The 15,135-nt window shown below is 41.1% G+C and overlaps 3 protein-coding genes across 5 annotated transcripts; 2 read left to right on the top strand and 1 right to left on the bottom strand.

Moving 5' to 3' along the window:
- Positions 1-1,143: 1,143 nt before the first annotated feature.
- On the top strand, positions 1,144-8,607 carry pak2b (p21 protein (Cdc42/Rac)-activated kinase 2b). Of its 2 annotated transcripts, none has more exons than XM_080506926.1 (15): positions 1,144-1,398; positions 3,191-3,540; positions 3,659-3,765; positions 3,858-4,008; positions 4,295-4,326; positions 4,418-4,531; positions 4,637-4,769; positions 4,881-4,944; positions 5,355-5,403; positions 5,879-5,991; positions 6,174-6,291; positions 6,398-6,497; positions 6,591-6,787; positions 7,249-7,386; positions 7,502-8,607. In XM_080506926.1, exons 2-15 carry the CDS (start codon positions 3,351-3,353, stop codon positions 7,586-7,588), a joined length of 1,593 nt encoding a protein of 530 aa, XP_080363052.1. In that variant the 5' UTR covers positions 1,144-1,398; positions 3,191-3,350; the 3' UTR covers positions 7,589-8,607. The 2 variants fall into 2 exon arrangements, with proteins under 2 accessions (XP_080363052.1, XP_080363051.1); XM_080506925.1 differs by lacking the exon at positions 1,144-1,398 and adding an exon at positions 1,574-1,875.
- A 399-nt stretch (positions 8,608-9,006) lies between these two features.
- On the top strand, positions 9,007-11,333 carry rpp21 (ribonuclease P subunit p21). 2 transcript variants are annotated; one of them, XM_080505744.1, is made up of 6 exons: positions 9,007-9,140; positions 9,238-9,338; positions 10,352-10,434; positions 10,529-10,663; positions 10,837-10,946; positions 11,248-11,333. In XM_080505744.1, the coding sequence occupies exons 1-5, from the start codon at positions 9,084-9,086 to the stop codon at positions 10,914-10,916; spliced, it is 456 nt and encodes a 151-aa protein (XP_080361870.1). In that variant the 5' UTR covers positions 9,007-9,083; the 3' UTR covers positions 10,917-10,946; positions 11,248-11,333. The 2 variants fall into 2 exon arrangements, with proteins under 2 accessions (XP_080361870.1, XP_080361871.1); XM_080505745.1 differs by lacking the exon at positions 11,248-11,333 and adding an exon at positions 11,032-11,103.
- On the bottom strand, positions 11,231-12,281 carry aqp12 (aquaporin 12; the record flags this gene model as incomplete). Its single annotated transcript, XM_080505743.1, has 3 exons — positions 11,231-11,355; positions 11,435-11,551; positions 11,687-12,281. 3 exons carry the CDS (start codon positions 12,279-12,281, stop codon positions 11,231-11,233), a joined length of 837 nt encoding a protein of 278 aa, XP_080361869.1.
- Positions 12,282-15,135: the final 2,854 nt, after the last annotated feature.

Genomic DNA, 15,135 nt, shown 5'->3' with positions numbered 1-15,135 from the left:
GTTAGATGGCCATCAGTAATGTTTTGAACATATCAAATATCATAAATGCAAAATATATATTTATATGCTTCATAACAATGATTTGCTCATGCGTCTTATTTTGTGAGTTCACTGGTGATTGTTTTGCTGAATTTAAACATTCTATTCTTTCTTGACTGTTCTATAAACAAGGCAATGAGCCTGCCATGTGTTACAACATTGCGTATTCTAGAATAGGTTGTTGAGTTTGCATTGTAAATAAAACATGTAACAGGAGTGAGAATGAACTTACTTTGCTTACTTGTTTCAAGAATGTCCAATGTCATAATCTGCATCAGGACAAGTTATCTTGATGAATTTGAAAATGAATAGCACATAGATGCATCTTAAAGACTAATGCTATAAATGCAAGTCTGACTTCATTCCACTCCCAGGTAGAAAATCACTGTATTTTCCAGTCGAGATCTGGACATTTGACAGGGTTCTTTTTTGTCTCTATTGTGCCTTTCTCTAACACTCAGAATAAGTTAAGGACAAACTACTTGGAGTATTTTCTTACCTTACTTACCTATTTACTTACATAAGTTGGGTGACTGACAAAGTTGCATCCATGGTTTGTATGCATGTATGTATCAAATCAATCTCTATAGCAGAGCCTTATGTCAATATAAAAACATAAAAAGTTAACATGATATATAATATGTATGTATGTATTTTACCAACTTTTCACAAAAACTACTCACCTGAATTGCATGAAATTTCCAAGGAAGATTTCTCGTAATCCAAGGGCCAATGATTAGATTTTTGATTTTTTTTTTATGTACAGTTATGCATAATATCTGTAGAATTGTATTATAACGTAAGAATAGATATATAGATATTAAAAGCACTTTTCAGATTTTGCTATGTTGAGAAGGTGACTTCCAATTTGCAAAGTGTCCTCCAGCCTGTGGCTCCAGTCTCTTTCTCTCTCAGTATAAGCGTGTTTGTGTTTATGAACGTGTTATTGTCACTCCCGGTGTTGGCGGCACAGCTGAGCACACCCGGGCTGTAATGAAGGGCTTCATGCGAGTGGTTGTCCTCTCTCTCTCTCTTACACACACCATTCATTTGAAACGGTGTTGAACAGGCCAGGGCTGGGTCGCTAGTTCCGCTTCCCCTTCGCCATAGCGGATCCATCCAAAGGCTGAGAAGATAGAAGAAAACTTGCATTGTAAATAGTTGGGAGTCACGTTTCTAACTTTCAGCACGTCGTGGCCCAACAAAAAACCCCATGTGTCCGTGGGTGTACTATTAAGGGATTTTAAAGGCTTTTTTTAATGTAATTTTTTTATTATTATTATTATTTTTCACGCCGTCGAGGATCGTCCTGGACTTAACTTCTCCACAAGTTTGACTACAAGTAGTGTGAGATCTCCGGTGAGCTCCGCCGCTGTGCGACGTCTCCGTTAGCCTGAAAAATAAACCCCGGTAGACTTCGATACTGTGCAGCCTGCGTGGCTGCTGTTCGAGCCGGCGGTGAGCAGCGGCCGCTTTGCCGGCTGGGGGAAACTCTCCAGTGTCTGGCAGGAGTTGGCGGAGGGCTGCGCGAGGACCGCTGGTCGAGCTAGCGTTAGCTCGCGGCTATAGCACACTTGTTGGCTAAAAGCGGCTAGAGCTGCCGTTAGCCTGCTAGCCGCCCCGGTTCACTCCTCTGAAGGGCATTTTACAAGACCGTAAAGTCCAAGAATCACCGTATAGCACTGCAGCTGGATTTGTGTCGGTGTTTGGACGTTTTAAGTCAGAGTGTGCGGCTGGTAAAACGTCCTCTTTTGTGTCCATTGGACACAAGAGAAAAGCAATTTCCATTTTTGCTTTCCTGTTATTCTCGTCTGGGATCTACTTTTTCTCTTTCAGGTAGGATTTAAGACACAAAAACTCTTCCCCCACCTTCAGTGTTTGTCGGATGCAAGTACGATTTGAGTTTTGAGACATTTGTGCTTTGTCTCATCTGAGTCATTGTTTGGGTGGGCAGTCTACCAATATGTGAAGCAATGAGTTTGTGGATTTGTTTTTTCTCTCTCTCCACAATATTATGTGTTTTCTATCTGGTTGTCCAATAAGAAAATCCATAGTGTGGTGGTTGGGGAAAAAGTGTGGGCCTGAAGCTAGGCCAGGCCTTTCTCTCTCCACTTTGCATGCATGCACAGGTGGGGTTTCTCTAGGTTTCCTCCAAAACCTGAATTTTGAGGTTAACTGGTGACCCCAAGTTGGCAGTAGGTGCGAATATGAGGGCGTGTAACTGTGTTTCTGTCCTGTGATGGACTGGCAACCTGTTGAGGGTGTTACCTGCCTTCTCATATTGTGAGCTGTTATTGGCTCCACCATGCCTAAATCAGATAAAGTGCTACAGATGATGGAGAGATGGATGGATGTCCAACAAGAATGCAGCACAGTGGAGTGATGGTTAGTTCCCTTTTCTTCAAGATTGTACTGGGTTTGAGGCCCATTGGTGTGGAGTTTGCATGTTCACCCTGGATGTGTTTTCTCACAAAATTCAACCTCTTGGTTGGTGATTTGAACTTGGCCACAGGTGTGTATCTGTCTGATGTGTGTCCAGGGTGCATCCTGCACCTGCGTTCAGCACTGTGACTTTTGGCGTTTTCAGCCATTTACTTATTTTTTGTCTACCTGTTGCTCGCAGTATTTGTAGTAAACATCTATCACGTTTTGTCAGTGAAGGCAAATTTTCTAAGTAAATTGCATCAAAGTTAAAATCTAATTCCAGGTGCATTATTGATCTAATCTCTATCACGTTCTGAGAAATTGCATTTTAACCTCGATAACTAATGCTCGGTGGATGTTTTCTCTTTTACAGACCATTCTGTCCACAGAGTCACAGTGGTTGTGCTTGGATGACTTGGTAGATAAGCCGTTTGTGAAACGTATCTGCCGGTTTGGCACCATCAGCTACAACCGCAACCACGACTATGCCTGTTTAATCACATTTCCTCCCCATTCTCATGCTCGGTTTGAACTTCACTTAAGCAGCTCATCTTCCATGTCTAAGTGAATAAATAGTTTCCGATTAGCTGTTTACAATAATGTACTTATGAACAGGTGTACCTGATCTATTTTGACAAAACAAGGGTTTGAATAATCCTTTTCTTGCTCAGGCTGAGAAATCAACTTTTCAAGCCTCCGCCTCATAAAATGTCTGCTTTCCTTCCAGGTACGGCTCGGAGTGTCTTTTCTTGTGCAGTTGATGAGCACATCAGTGCCCCATGCTGATGTGAGCACTGCCGCCCTCACTGTTTACCACCCTGTCCATCCTCACCCACCGAGTTTCCCTGCCTGCTCAGCCAAGTCGGGCTCACAGCAACCCGCCAGACATGTGCGATAACGGAGACCCCGAAGACAAACCCCCTGCCCCGCCTGTCAGAATGAGCAGCACGATCTTCAGCACCGGTTCTGGCAAAGACTCGCTGTCGGCCAACCACAGCTCCAAACCACTGCCGTCTGTGCCCGAGGAGAGAAAACCTCGCAAAGGAATTATCTCGATCTTCTCTGGGGCAGAAAAAAGTGAGTTCAAGATTGATGTACTTTGATTGTAAGTTGTGAAAGCTATTATTTATTCAGGTGGAAACTTTGTTTTACAGTTATAATCTTCAGTTTCATCACATTGTCGGTTTACTGTTAGGTGGCAGAAAGAAAGATCGAGACAAGGAGCGTCCAGAAATCTCCCCGCCTTCAGATTTCGAGCACACCATTCACGTGGGGTTTGACGCTGTAACAGGAGAGTTCACGGTATACCGCCACCTCGTATCAAAATCCCACCACCTGTGCTACCTTCTTCTCGTCACTGCCAGACTTAATCTTGTTGTTTTCTTATCTTTAAGGGTATGCCAGAGCAGTGGGCTCGACTACTCCAGACCTCAAACATCACGAAGTCGGAGCAGAAGAAAAACCCACAGGCTGTGCTCGACGTTCTCAAGTTCTACGACTCTACAGGCAACGGTCGCCAGAAGTACCTCAGCTTCTCCTCTTCTGGTAAGTTCCTATTCAAATCAGAAGGCGCTTGCACCTGCTGCATTTTATGATGATTTTATTAGCAAGTAGAAAAATGCAGCTCTGCTTTGGTTAAAGTTAAAACAAGGATGTAGGTAAATGATAGATGTTCTCTTTTGATCCTCGTAGAGTATTAGTAGTAAAATATTGCTGAACTGAATTCCTAAAAGAGAAGGGAAAAAAAGATGAAATGCTTGTAACATAGACTATTAAGGATAATTACTTAAAAAAAAAAAAAAAAAGTCACATTTTGTTTTTCATCTCATAGAAAAAGATGCTTTCACTCCAGGGCCTCAGTCTGTAAGTACATCTGGACATGTACAAATGCAGTGTTTACTTTTTTTATTCTTATTATTCGTATGAACATTAAAAAGCTTTGCTGTCACTTCAGCCTGTTAAAAAAGGCTCCGAACCCTCATCTCCAAACATTAAAGACATCGATGACGACGAGGATGATGAAGCACCGCCACCTGTTGTGGCACCAAGGCCAGAACACACGAAGAGCGTAAGTGGATTAATTCGGCATTCTTCATGTTCTACTTCCCGATGTATTCTTTATTTGCTTCCTGTTCTCAATGTACCCGTTTGTTGTTGGGTCTTCTTTGCAAAGGTGTACACCCGCTCTGTAATCGACCCCATCCCGGCTCCAAGCACGTGTCCAGATGGAGAAGTTGCCTCAAAGGCTGCAGACAGACAGAAAAAGAAGGGCAAGATGTCAGATGAGGAGATCATGGACAAACTGAGTAAGTCGTTAACTCGTACTCTCAGATCTAGTTTCAAAAAATTACAGGGACGTCGGTACTTCCTACGACGTGCCTTGTCCTTAACATGTGCGATTGCAATCTGGTTTACAGGAACTATCGTCAGCATTGGAGATCCTAAGAAGAAGTACACGCGATATGAAAAAATTGGCCAGGGGTAAGTCCAGGTTCATCTTTTACAAATGGAACGTATTTTTAATTTTCAGTAATGCAAATGTAAAGCCTGGTGTGCAAACATGGAATGAGATTGATTTATAGTAGTCAGATTAATGCTATAATCAATACAGGGAATACATGATTTCTTTCTGGTTATTGAAGCCGAATGTTACTGTGATTAAAAAGTAAGTAACTCCCTGAGTTTCACCGTCTCCAGATAAAGCCTAGTGGCCCCTTTCTTTCTGATTATAGACTAATTTGGGGCAGTTTCAGCTCGAGTGATGTCAAAGGAAGAAGAGGTCTAATTGTTAGAGCTCTGGGTGGATGTGTACATTCACATCGACAGACAGATTTGAGAGGCGATCTTGTGATTTGCGCTGAAGTAAATTGGTCGTCTTGCTGTTTTCACAGGGCATCAGGAACAGTATTCACAGCCATTGATGTCGCCACAGGACAAGAGGTAACAACCGACTGAGTAATGATTAGTGGACCGAACCCAAAGCTGATGAGAGACGAAGCATGTTGGATGAGTTCATTTTTGCGAACCAGCTGTCTCATTACCGTTTCGAATGATGATTGTCAAAAGATGTAAAGCCGTTTTCACACCGACCCAGCAACACACTTATTTTGCTGTGGCCTTATTGATGGTACAACCAATGTGGTGAACGCAACTTAGACAGCAGACGTCACGGTTCAGCTCCTCTCTTGTGATTTCAGCCTGGGTTTGCCTTCATTGTGAATTTTATTTTAATTTTAAGTGCCACAGACTCGTGCAGCTGCCCGTTTCACAAATGTGAAACTTTCAGTGTGAAAACCGGGTGATTGGGATTTCCTCCCATCACTGTACTTACTTTTGCTTTTATTAAACTTAAAATAGGTTAAAAAAAAATGCAACGCAACACGTGTTCTAAATCTTTTGTGTTTCACATTGCCAGGTTGCGATTAAACAGATCAACCTACAAAAGCAGCCAAAGAAGGAGCTGATCATTAATGAGATTCTCGTCATGAAGGAGCTGAAGAACCCCAACATTGTCAACTTTTTAGACAGGTGGGTGTGAAGGTGAACCGGCAGCCTGACGGTTTTTAAAACTGGAAAAGTACAATCTTTAATGATGTCTAATAAATATGCTATGTTGCTACAAATGCACGAATAGATCTTCTTTTTAACATTTTATCATTTCAAGTTTGAGAGGAACAATTGGCATTTACACGTTTGTCTCTGTGTTTCAGCTTCCTGATGGGGGAGGAGCTGTTCGTGGTGATGGAGTATCTGGCTGGTGGCTCACTGACGGACGTGGTCACAGAGACTTGTATGGACGAGGCTCAGATAGCTGCCGTCTGCCGGGAGGTAATGCAACCAGGGACATATAACAGTAATACAATACATTGTATTTGAAAGCTCGAACAAAAGCGGAACTCGCAACTCTTCTCTCCTCTTGTCTCCGTAACCGCAGTGTTTACAAGCGTTGGAGTTCCTGCACGCGAACCAGGTCATCCACAGAGACATTAAAAGCGACAACGTATTGCTCGGGATGGACGGTTCTGTCAAGCTGAGTAAGTCCGGCTCTGCCGTCAGCCGCCTGATCAGCACGGAACATTTCATGCACCAGTTCTTACCACATGCTCTCACTTCTCTGTCCTCCGCAGCCGACTTTGGCTTCTGCGCCCAGATCACTCCAGAGCAGAGCAAACGTAGCACCATGGTAGGCACGCCTTACTGGATGGCTCCTGAAGTGGTCACCAGGAAGGCCTACGGACCCAAAGTAGACATTTGGTCACTGGGAATTATGGCCATTGAGATGGTGGAAGGAGAGCCTCCCTACCTGAACGAGAACCCACTACGAGTGAGTACAGATCTTTACTACACATTACACACTTTTAAAATCTCCAAAAAACAAGCTGTGATATTTATTTCAGAACATTTGACAACAAGAACGTCCCTCTGGGATGATTAATCTATTTCTATTATGTTATAATATCTTGTAAATCTGGGGCTGTTTTATATTTAGTTTGACACTTTTCATTGCCTGTGCAGCTGCGATGTCACTCCGATGGCGTTAGCTGATGACTCATCGACAGTGTGTCTCTATGGTTGTGGAGTATTTCCTGTCTGTAACGACCATTTTTGTCCCAAATCATGTCATTGCAAGCACTGCACTCGGTCTGCTGACATCATCAAGACCAGCTTTCATTGGCTCAGATTGAAGTGTCCCCGATGTGCTGTTGAGCAAACAAACCAGACTTTGTATCCCAAAGTATATATAAGACCTCTGTTTTTCTTCTCTCGTGTCTTCCTCACCGCCAGGCCTTGTACCTGATTGCCACAAACGGCACTCCCGAGCTTCAGAATCCTGAAAAGCTGTCTCCAGTTTTCAGAGACTTCCTCAACCGTTGCCTGGAAATGGATGTGGAGAAAAGAGGTGGAGGCAAAGAACTCCTGCAGGTTAAACTTTTTTTTTTCTAAAATTAAACTTTGTAGTGTTTTGTTATAATTTGCATAGAATCTAATCATTTTTCTCTTCTCCCTGTGTCTCTTTGTTGGGGTGTCCATCACTCAGCATCCATTTCTGAAGCTGGCGAAGCCCCTCTCCAGCCTCACACCGCTCATCCTGGCAGCCAAGGAGGCCATGAAGGGCAATCGTTAGCTGATGAAACCAGCTCCCCTGCCTTCCCATGCTGTGCACAGACCATGTGCCAACCATTTTAGATTTTGTGCCAGACAATAGGCTGAGAGTGGCCCATCACTCTTCATGCACCAGCCTTATAAGCCCTGACAAAAACCTCACTGTGAAGAAGACCAAAAATCTAGAGCACAACCCCACCGCTGTCCATATGAACTCTTTTTATTTTTCACTCTGAAGACAAGTCAAATTAAAGTGCTTAGTTTTAGAGTCAGTCATAGTTAATTTTATACGTCACGTCTCCTGGTGGCAAATTAGGGCTAGGCTTGTATTTAACTTTGAATGAAGAAGACGCCTAGTTTTATGTAGTGTTTTTAATCAACTGCCTTAAACAAATGCAAAATGTTGCCTAATGTATTGATTGTGTCTGTGCCCCCCCCCCCCCCCCCCCCATGATTTTTACTACCTTTTGAAATTGACCTTCTCAGCTTGTCGGTGTCTTAGTTATTTTGATACTTGAATTTCATGTTTGTCCCCCTCATTGTTATATAATGTGTCTCATTCAATGAACACTCTTGCTATTTCCACATTGACCCATTTTTATGGACGTTTCTCTTGGTGATTTTATTTTTTTTTTTCCATAGGAAACATTTCTGTACATTCATCATCATGAATGTGTGTTGTGATTATATTACACATGGCAGTGTTTTTGATCCCTATCTTTCTCCTCCATATCATCTAGTCTCCTGATAGCAGAGGTGCACCTTACAGGCAAATTTAATTGTTAGATTGACAGGGTTTATACTTTCTTCTCTATTGTTATTAAAAAAAAAAAAGTAATGTATGTTGAATTCTGTCCTTTGTGTTCTTCCAGACTAAACAAATGCGCTTTTCCCATTTGTATATTGTGTACGTATTGTTTTGTTTGATTACAGCTAACCATATCGTACTGGTTAGACATTTTATGTTTTCACCCCTCTCTTGTTGACTAACAACCTTGTCTGCGCACTCAAATAAATGCATCTGTTTTTTTGCTTTTGTGATTTGAGTGTGACAGTGATTCTGTGCAGTGACATTCATTTCTTTTCTTTCTTGCTTTCTTTTTTTTTTTTTATAACACTAAGATTTGTGGTGCAGCATTTTCGATGCATAAAGCTGAAGCACTGGGGGACAGGGAGGGTCTGAGCTCAGATCAGCTTGATGGATACTTTACGTATCCCAGTGGGGAAATTTACAAAAAAAACAAAACTGAATTCCGACTTGAGATCTCGTGATACATACGAATTTGTGGGTGATAATATTTCTACTCTAACCAGAATCATATTTAATTTGCTAAAGACATTTAAAGGAAGTGAGAGAAAGACGTCGATGTTTTTGTATTTTAGGACCTTTATTGTGAAGGGTGGTACCGGTAGAGTTCGCACTACTTCCGGCTCACCGTACGCGTGAACATCGCAGATACCTCGTCGGGGATTTCGTTTCAACGTCGAAAGTCGTTCGTTTCTACTCACGCCGTGAAATGGCACAACATCTGAAAGACAGAGAAGCTTACCAGAGGCTGAACTTTCTTTACCAGGTTGGAAAAAGTCTGAATTAATCACCGTGTTTGCTGTCGGCACCACTCAGTCACATGGCTAAAGCAGGGATTCCCTCACTGTTATTTTTCGTTACAGGCTGCTCATTGTGTTTTATCCCAAAATCCGGAAAATGTGGAACTTGCTCGCTTTTACTGTTTCACGCAGAAGACAATTACAAGACGTTTGGTTCTGAGACAGTAAGTATAAGCCATAAGAAGTCTGTTAATTTGAAGGGCTCGTTGATTTCCTTCAACGCCGGCACGTGTTTCCGGTTATTTGTTATTTTAAAGGGTTTTTAATAGTTTATCTTTAAATACTATACATTTCAACTCATCACAACGCCAATTAAAGAAAAAGAAACATTGTGAAAATGCAAATAACTTGATTTCACTTCCCTTAAGGTCATTTTATAAATGATACCTAATTAAAGGTAGGAAAGGGTAGTTATTTATGTCCGTAACGTGATTGTGAATACAATTGGAAATTCTACCGGCAAAGTCTCAAAACAGCACAAGGCAGACGTTAATTTATTTGTGGAAAGACTATGGTGAAATTATTGTGAGTTCATAAAATTGGGACAATTATTTACCTTTTTTTCCTTTTGCTTCATTGTTGTATTGCAAGATGATGCCACACAAAACTGTATATATTTGTGATCACAGGTTTATTGCAGGACATCATTTAAAAAAAATGTATTTCTCTCAATAATACTACTCACTCCTAGTATTTGTTTTCTGTGCTGTTTTTCATTTTTGTTTTGTAACTATTGTTTTTGTTCCCTCATTTTTTGGTCAGCATCAGCTACATAAAACCATTAAATTGGCTCTGTATAATTGAAACTATAACGAAGTATCCCTATTAGGCCATAAAGTACTTCGAGCTTGTCTCTTCCTGTCAGCTCTGAAAAAGGAAGGTGTTTCTTTTTAGTGTTACAATTTCAAATGAAGCACATCAAATTATAATGATGGGTTTTTGACTAGACGTGGATGTGGGAACATGTGTGCGTGTCATAAACTGCCCCTGTAACGGTGCAAACTAATGTATTCACTTTTCATGTGAACCGGACAATGTGATCTTTCAATGTGAAAGAATTTAATCAGATTTATAAAAAATAAAAAAAAGGTGACCCTGTGTGTCAGTCTTCTGTTTCACACTTCAACTGTCATATGAAATGTTCTCTACAAAGTTGGATTCATTCATTTTGTTGCAGAGACCCATCAGTGAAGAGGACCTTTTGTAAGAAGTGCTGTTCCCTGCTCGTTCCTGGTTTAACTGCAACAACGAGGCAAAAAAGTAAGTCGGTTTTGTAACTTCATGTTTCGCCTGTAGATGCTCTGTTTCAGACACAGATAATGACCGATTCTTTTTGCTTTCTTCTCTCAATAAGGACTGCGTGGGAAGAATCGCTTCACGGTGATAAAGTGTATTCTTTGCGGGCAGTGCAAAACCTTTCTGAATAATCCAGATCACTCTTTATGGGTTGACAGAGATGAGGCACAGCAGGAGCTACAAAAGGAGCAGAGTAAGTAACAAACAGTAAGACTATGCACCATTTAGAATGAGACATTTCTTAAATGTTGCAAAATTGTCAAATGCAGCCTATTTAGTTTTCAAGTGTGCTTTGCAAGAGCACTTGCATGTTAAATACTTAGCACTCACTATTTTTTTTGTTTGTTTGTTTGTTTTCTCCAATAGATCAACTTAAAAGCAGCCAAAATACAAAGCCTGGTTGTTCACGGCCTCCCACACCAGGAGCTGCTCAGACTACTCAGTGATCTTCTTTTTTCTCTACAATATACATTCAGGTGATTTTTTTTATTTTTTATGGAAATGTTTTTTTGTTGTTGTTTTGACAGTAGAGGCAAATGTCATTAATTGTACCGCCACCAGATGACAACATGACAGTGTGAACATGTCAACGCCCAGAATAAAATGATTGGAGGAAATAATGGAAACAGACCCTTGTGAGACTTCCGTTGTTTTTATTTAAAATATCTTACATTTTCCAGACATATTTATAAAATGAAAGTGAAGCCCAAGTTCAGATTTGGGTTTTTTTCAGTAAATACTTGGTCAAAGATCATCTTTATTATTTCTTCTTTTCAGATTTGTCTCCTTTGCGAACCCTGAAACGTGTCTTCTGGGAATACAGAAGATTCCGAGCAAAGATCCTTGGAATGTGTCCCATGTACAGCAGGAGAGCCAGAGTCATGCCTAGGGGGAAAAAAAACATAACCTTTGTGTTAATAAAATAATGACACTTAAACAATCAGTCTATTCTATGATTATTCACCTGTTAGAGAACCCAGCCAGTAGACCACTGCGTATTCTGTGAGAGTGAACCCAGCACAGTGGAAGGTCAGCCCGTACGCCAATGCTGGGTTTATGTAAGCTGAGGTGTAGCCGCTAGCTGGAAGGAGAGAATTAACAAATGATGTTCATATCTTTGAAGAAAATACATGCAAAGTAGATTGTCTGTTTACGATGGGGTTAAGAAACCAGATGCAGTGATGGTTTAGGGAAAGCTTGGAGACCTTGAGCTCACCTGTGTGAGACAGGAATGTGAGGAGGCCGGCAATCAGGGGGACTCGGATCAGTGCAGACCTGTGCCGGAGGTTTAAGTAGATGAGGTGAAAGATGAGAGCACAGACAGACTCGGTGAAAAACCCCTGAAGCAGTGAGACCAGCAGAGACGTGCTGCAATCGCGAGACATCAGGTTTTTGATCAAGTGCATGTCGGTCAGCTCCAGGTTCCAGTAGTACCCAGCCACGAGGAGACCCAGGTGAGCTCCAGCGAACTGGGCCGCCAAAGCCAGCAAGGTGGGAAGAGTGGCGGCGTCGAGCTGCAGGAACTTCTGAACGGTGACGCTGGGGTTCCCCAGCGCGCCGCCGCAGATGATGCCGTGCGTCAGCAGCACCACAAACAGTATGGTCACGGTCACGTCGGGACCCAGCTCCCCGGCCCACTGACCCACGTCCACAATGGTCTGCACCTCCAGCCTGCACGCCACCAGCATGAAAGTGGAGGCGAACTCCGTGAGGAAGCTGAACCGTGGCCATTTTCTCAGGGCCGTCCGAACTGCGGCTGCAAAAATCACAACGGCCAGGAAGTATCCGAGAGGCGCGTTCAGTCCAGACATGGCTCCTGTCGGGTGTCCACCGAAATGAGTGAGGGGTCGACTCAGCAACTGCCCTCTTTCGTTGGACAACGTGGCACAGGCACGGACACATTTCTTATCAGAGACACGTCAGGTTTTATCCTACAGCCACCTGCCAAAATACACAAGGGAACATGCAAGGTCAGGTCAGGAAGCTGGACTCCATTCAAACGGTTGTTTCTGTGGATATTTATTTAGCTTTGTTCTCTCAAAGGAAAATGTAGTGTAAAATGTCCCCAATTACTGAGTGGCTTTGTCTTACATATGTCATTACATGAGGGCTCTCTGAAATGCAGAACATCACTAAAACCGGTACATTTGATCCTTGTGGAACTTTGAATGTCTTGAGATTACGTACTTCATGAATAAAATATAAAATATAGTGTGCGTACAACCAAATGTTTTTCTTGCAATCAATAAGGTGTCTGTTTTCTTTCTTTTTCTTTTTTTCATCTTGCCAGTGAATCGTGATGATGATCGACTAATGTTATGCTTATTCCTGGTGTCTTCGGGTAAATGGTACAAAACAAACAAATAGTCTCAGATTTCTAAAGGGCTGGTTAATCCAGTTTCGTTTGTAACAACGCCTTTGACTTCATTGGATATGACAGTTGCATACGCGTATGTGTTTACTTTTCAAAGTGTTCAATGTTGTTTTCAAATCGTTAAACGATATAAATGCTTTCAATGTTGACGCCGAATTGAGAGGCTTGTAGTTTATAATGTGTGCAGTGATTTGACACCACACCATGTGTGAGTTTTATACAGTTCTCCTCACAGAATATGGCAAGAAAAAGTGCATGGTACAACCAGGGCTGAAAAGATCGATGGTGAAAATGCATTTGTTCCTTAATAATGGAGGTACATTTTCAATAGATATGAAGTCGGTTAAGCTGTTGGAAATGTGTTATTTGCACTTGACAAACAAAATTATTGATCAGTATGGACATTTAAGATATAGCTGCAGGACTTACATATTGTGCTTTTAATAATTTTACCAACATTTTTTAGAGAAAATTTCAAATGTTTTGAATCTATTGCACATAAACAGACAAGCATTTATGTTTTATTCGTTCTAATTTTATCTCATATGCAATGTGAATCAAAACACAGTTACTGAAAATAACATTTCATGAAATCAATGGGTGTTTCCTTGATTTTAGATTTTAGGCCAGGCATCAAGATCATAACTAAAATATGAAAGTATAAAAAATACCAAACAATATTCAGCACTTTTCAATAGTTTATCATTACAATTAATTGAGATGTACCTATATATTTTAAGAGAATAATATATATGTTGGCAGTTGATAAGTACATTTGAAAAATGAATGGAAAGGTTGACAAAAATACTGCTTGGACAAATACAGGCATGCTGCAGATTTGAAGTAGGATAAGGTTATTTTAAGTCTTGGTATTTACTATTTGTAGTAATTTTGACTGAGTGTATACAAATTTAATATAGTTTCAAAAATATATATGTATTTTGAAGATTTTACAATCTTCAATATTTTGTCAATATTTCACAGCAGAATTACAATATAATGTGACATGAGTCATGACATAATATTTTATTGTATATTATGATAGAATAGAACAGAATCCTATCATATCATATCACATCATATCATATATCATATTTTATATTATATAGAAGTGGAAGGAACAAATTCTACCTATTTTTCAAACTTTTTCTTGCCATAACATAAATAGAAAACAACAGAGTCCTTGTAAAAACTCATTACAACAGATGAGTAACAGAGTAATACTGGATTTGAGTACTTTGTGTGGTTTATCAATCCATTTGATGAATTCCTAAGTACCATGTTGTCACCAGTTGTTTAATCGGGAGTTCCTACTTATTGCGCAATGTGATTTATTATGCAAACATTTTGATCTACATTTAAATCAACCTATCAATGTGCAGTACCTTTTTTTTATTTATCTTTTTACTATGGATCAAGTGCATGAACCACATGCAGGCTGATATCGAGAGACAAATAAGATAAAAATCAATCCTAGCTAACAATAGATAATGACAGGGCACACCCTGTACTGGTTGCAAATCCACAACAGAGCAAACACACGAAGACAGGAAATACATTCACATTCAGATATTTGCATTGTAGAAGCAAACTTAGAAGCCTGAGAGTGCCCAAGTGCCACACAAGCACACAGTGAGAACATGCAAACTCCAAACAGAAAGGCTGAACCAGGACTAGGATAGCTAATAATTATTCAGATATGAATTATATACTTGTACATATGTTTTATAGTGTTTTTATACTATCAAATATTTTTTAGCAATTAAAATGTGACTAATTACAGCATTTTGTACTTTTACTCCAGTACTTTCAACAACAGTGCAATTCAAACAATGGTACAGGTGAGTAAAATGTTTTAGTAGTCTTTCTACCCCTGATGATAATGTGTAAAATATGAAGAATTTAGCCACAAGATCGAGTTATAAACAAAGCGTTCCTCCGAACTCGTGATTGGATGAAGCAGGTCATACGTCACGCTGGGAACTAGGAAGTGGGACAGTGATGGAGATAACTCCGCTGCACTCAGGGTTGCATCTCCATCCACCTCTCGCTTTATGCCCCGCTCACCGCCATGAACGAGCGTCCGCGGTGTCTGCCCGGAACGCTCAACTTCGCGAGTGAGCGCTAGCACGGTCCGCAGCCGCGCACTTTGACACCCACTTCAAGCGGCAGCATCTAAACGTGCCCAGTTAGTCTGTGATGTGCGCGCGGAAGTTGAGGAGCGTCGACGTGCCCGTGCGTGCATGTGAGCGAGTCAGTGCGCGCGCGTGTGCCGGTGGGTGTGTGTGTGA

The sequence above is a fragment of the Blennius ocellaris genome, assembly GCF_963422515.1.
Source record: "Blennius ocellaris genome assembly, chromosome: 12".
Taxonomy (NCBI): Eukaryota; Metazoa; Chordata; class Actinopteri; order Blenniiformes; family Blenniidae; genus Blennius; species Blennius ocellaris.
This window is presented reverse-complemented; position numbering and strand designations above follow the sequence as displayed.

Coding starts and splice junctions, on each gene's coding strand:
- rpp21 (XM_080505744.1), top strand. CDS start 9,084: ATGGCACAACATCTGAAAGACAGAGAAGCTTACCAGAGGCTGAACTTT. Junction 9,339..10,351: donor AGACGTTTGGTTCTGAGACA/GTAAGTATAAGC, acceptor ATTTTGTTGCAG/AGACCCATCAGTGAAGAGGA. Junction 10,435..10,528: donor TGCAACAACGAGGCAAAAAA/GTAAGTCGGTTT, acceptor TCTCTCAATAAG/GACTGCGTGGGAAGAATCGC.
- pak2b (XM_080506926.1), top strand. CDS start 3,351: ATGTGCGATAACGGAGACCCCGAAGACAAACCCCCTGCCCCGCCTGTC. Junction 4,327..4,417: donor TCACTCCAGGGCCTCAGTCT/GTAAGTACATCT, acceptor CTGTCACTTCAG/CCTGTTAAAAAAGGCTCCGA. Junction 4,770..4,880: donor GGAGATCATGGACAAACTGA/GTAAGTCGTTAA, acceptor TCTGGTTTACAG/GAACTATCGTCAGCATTGGA.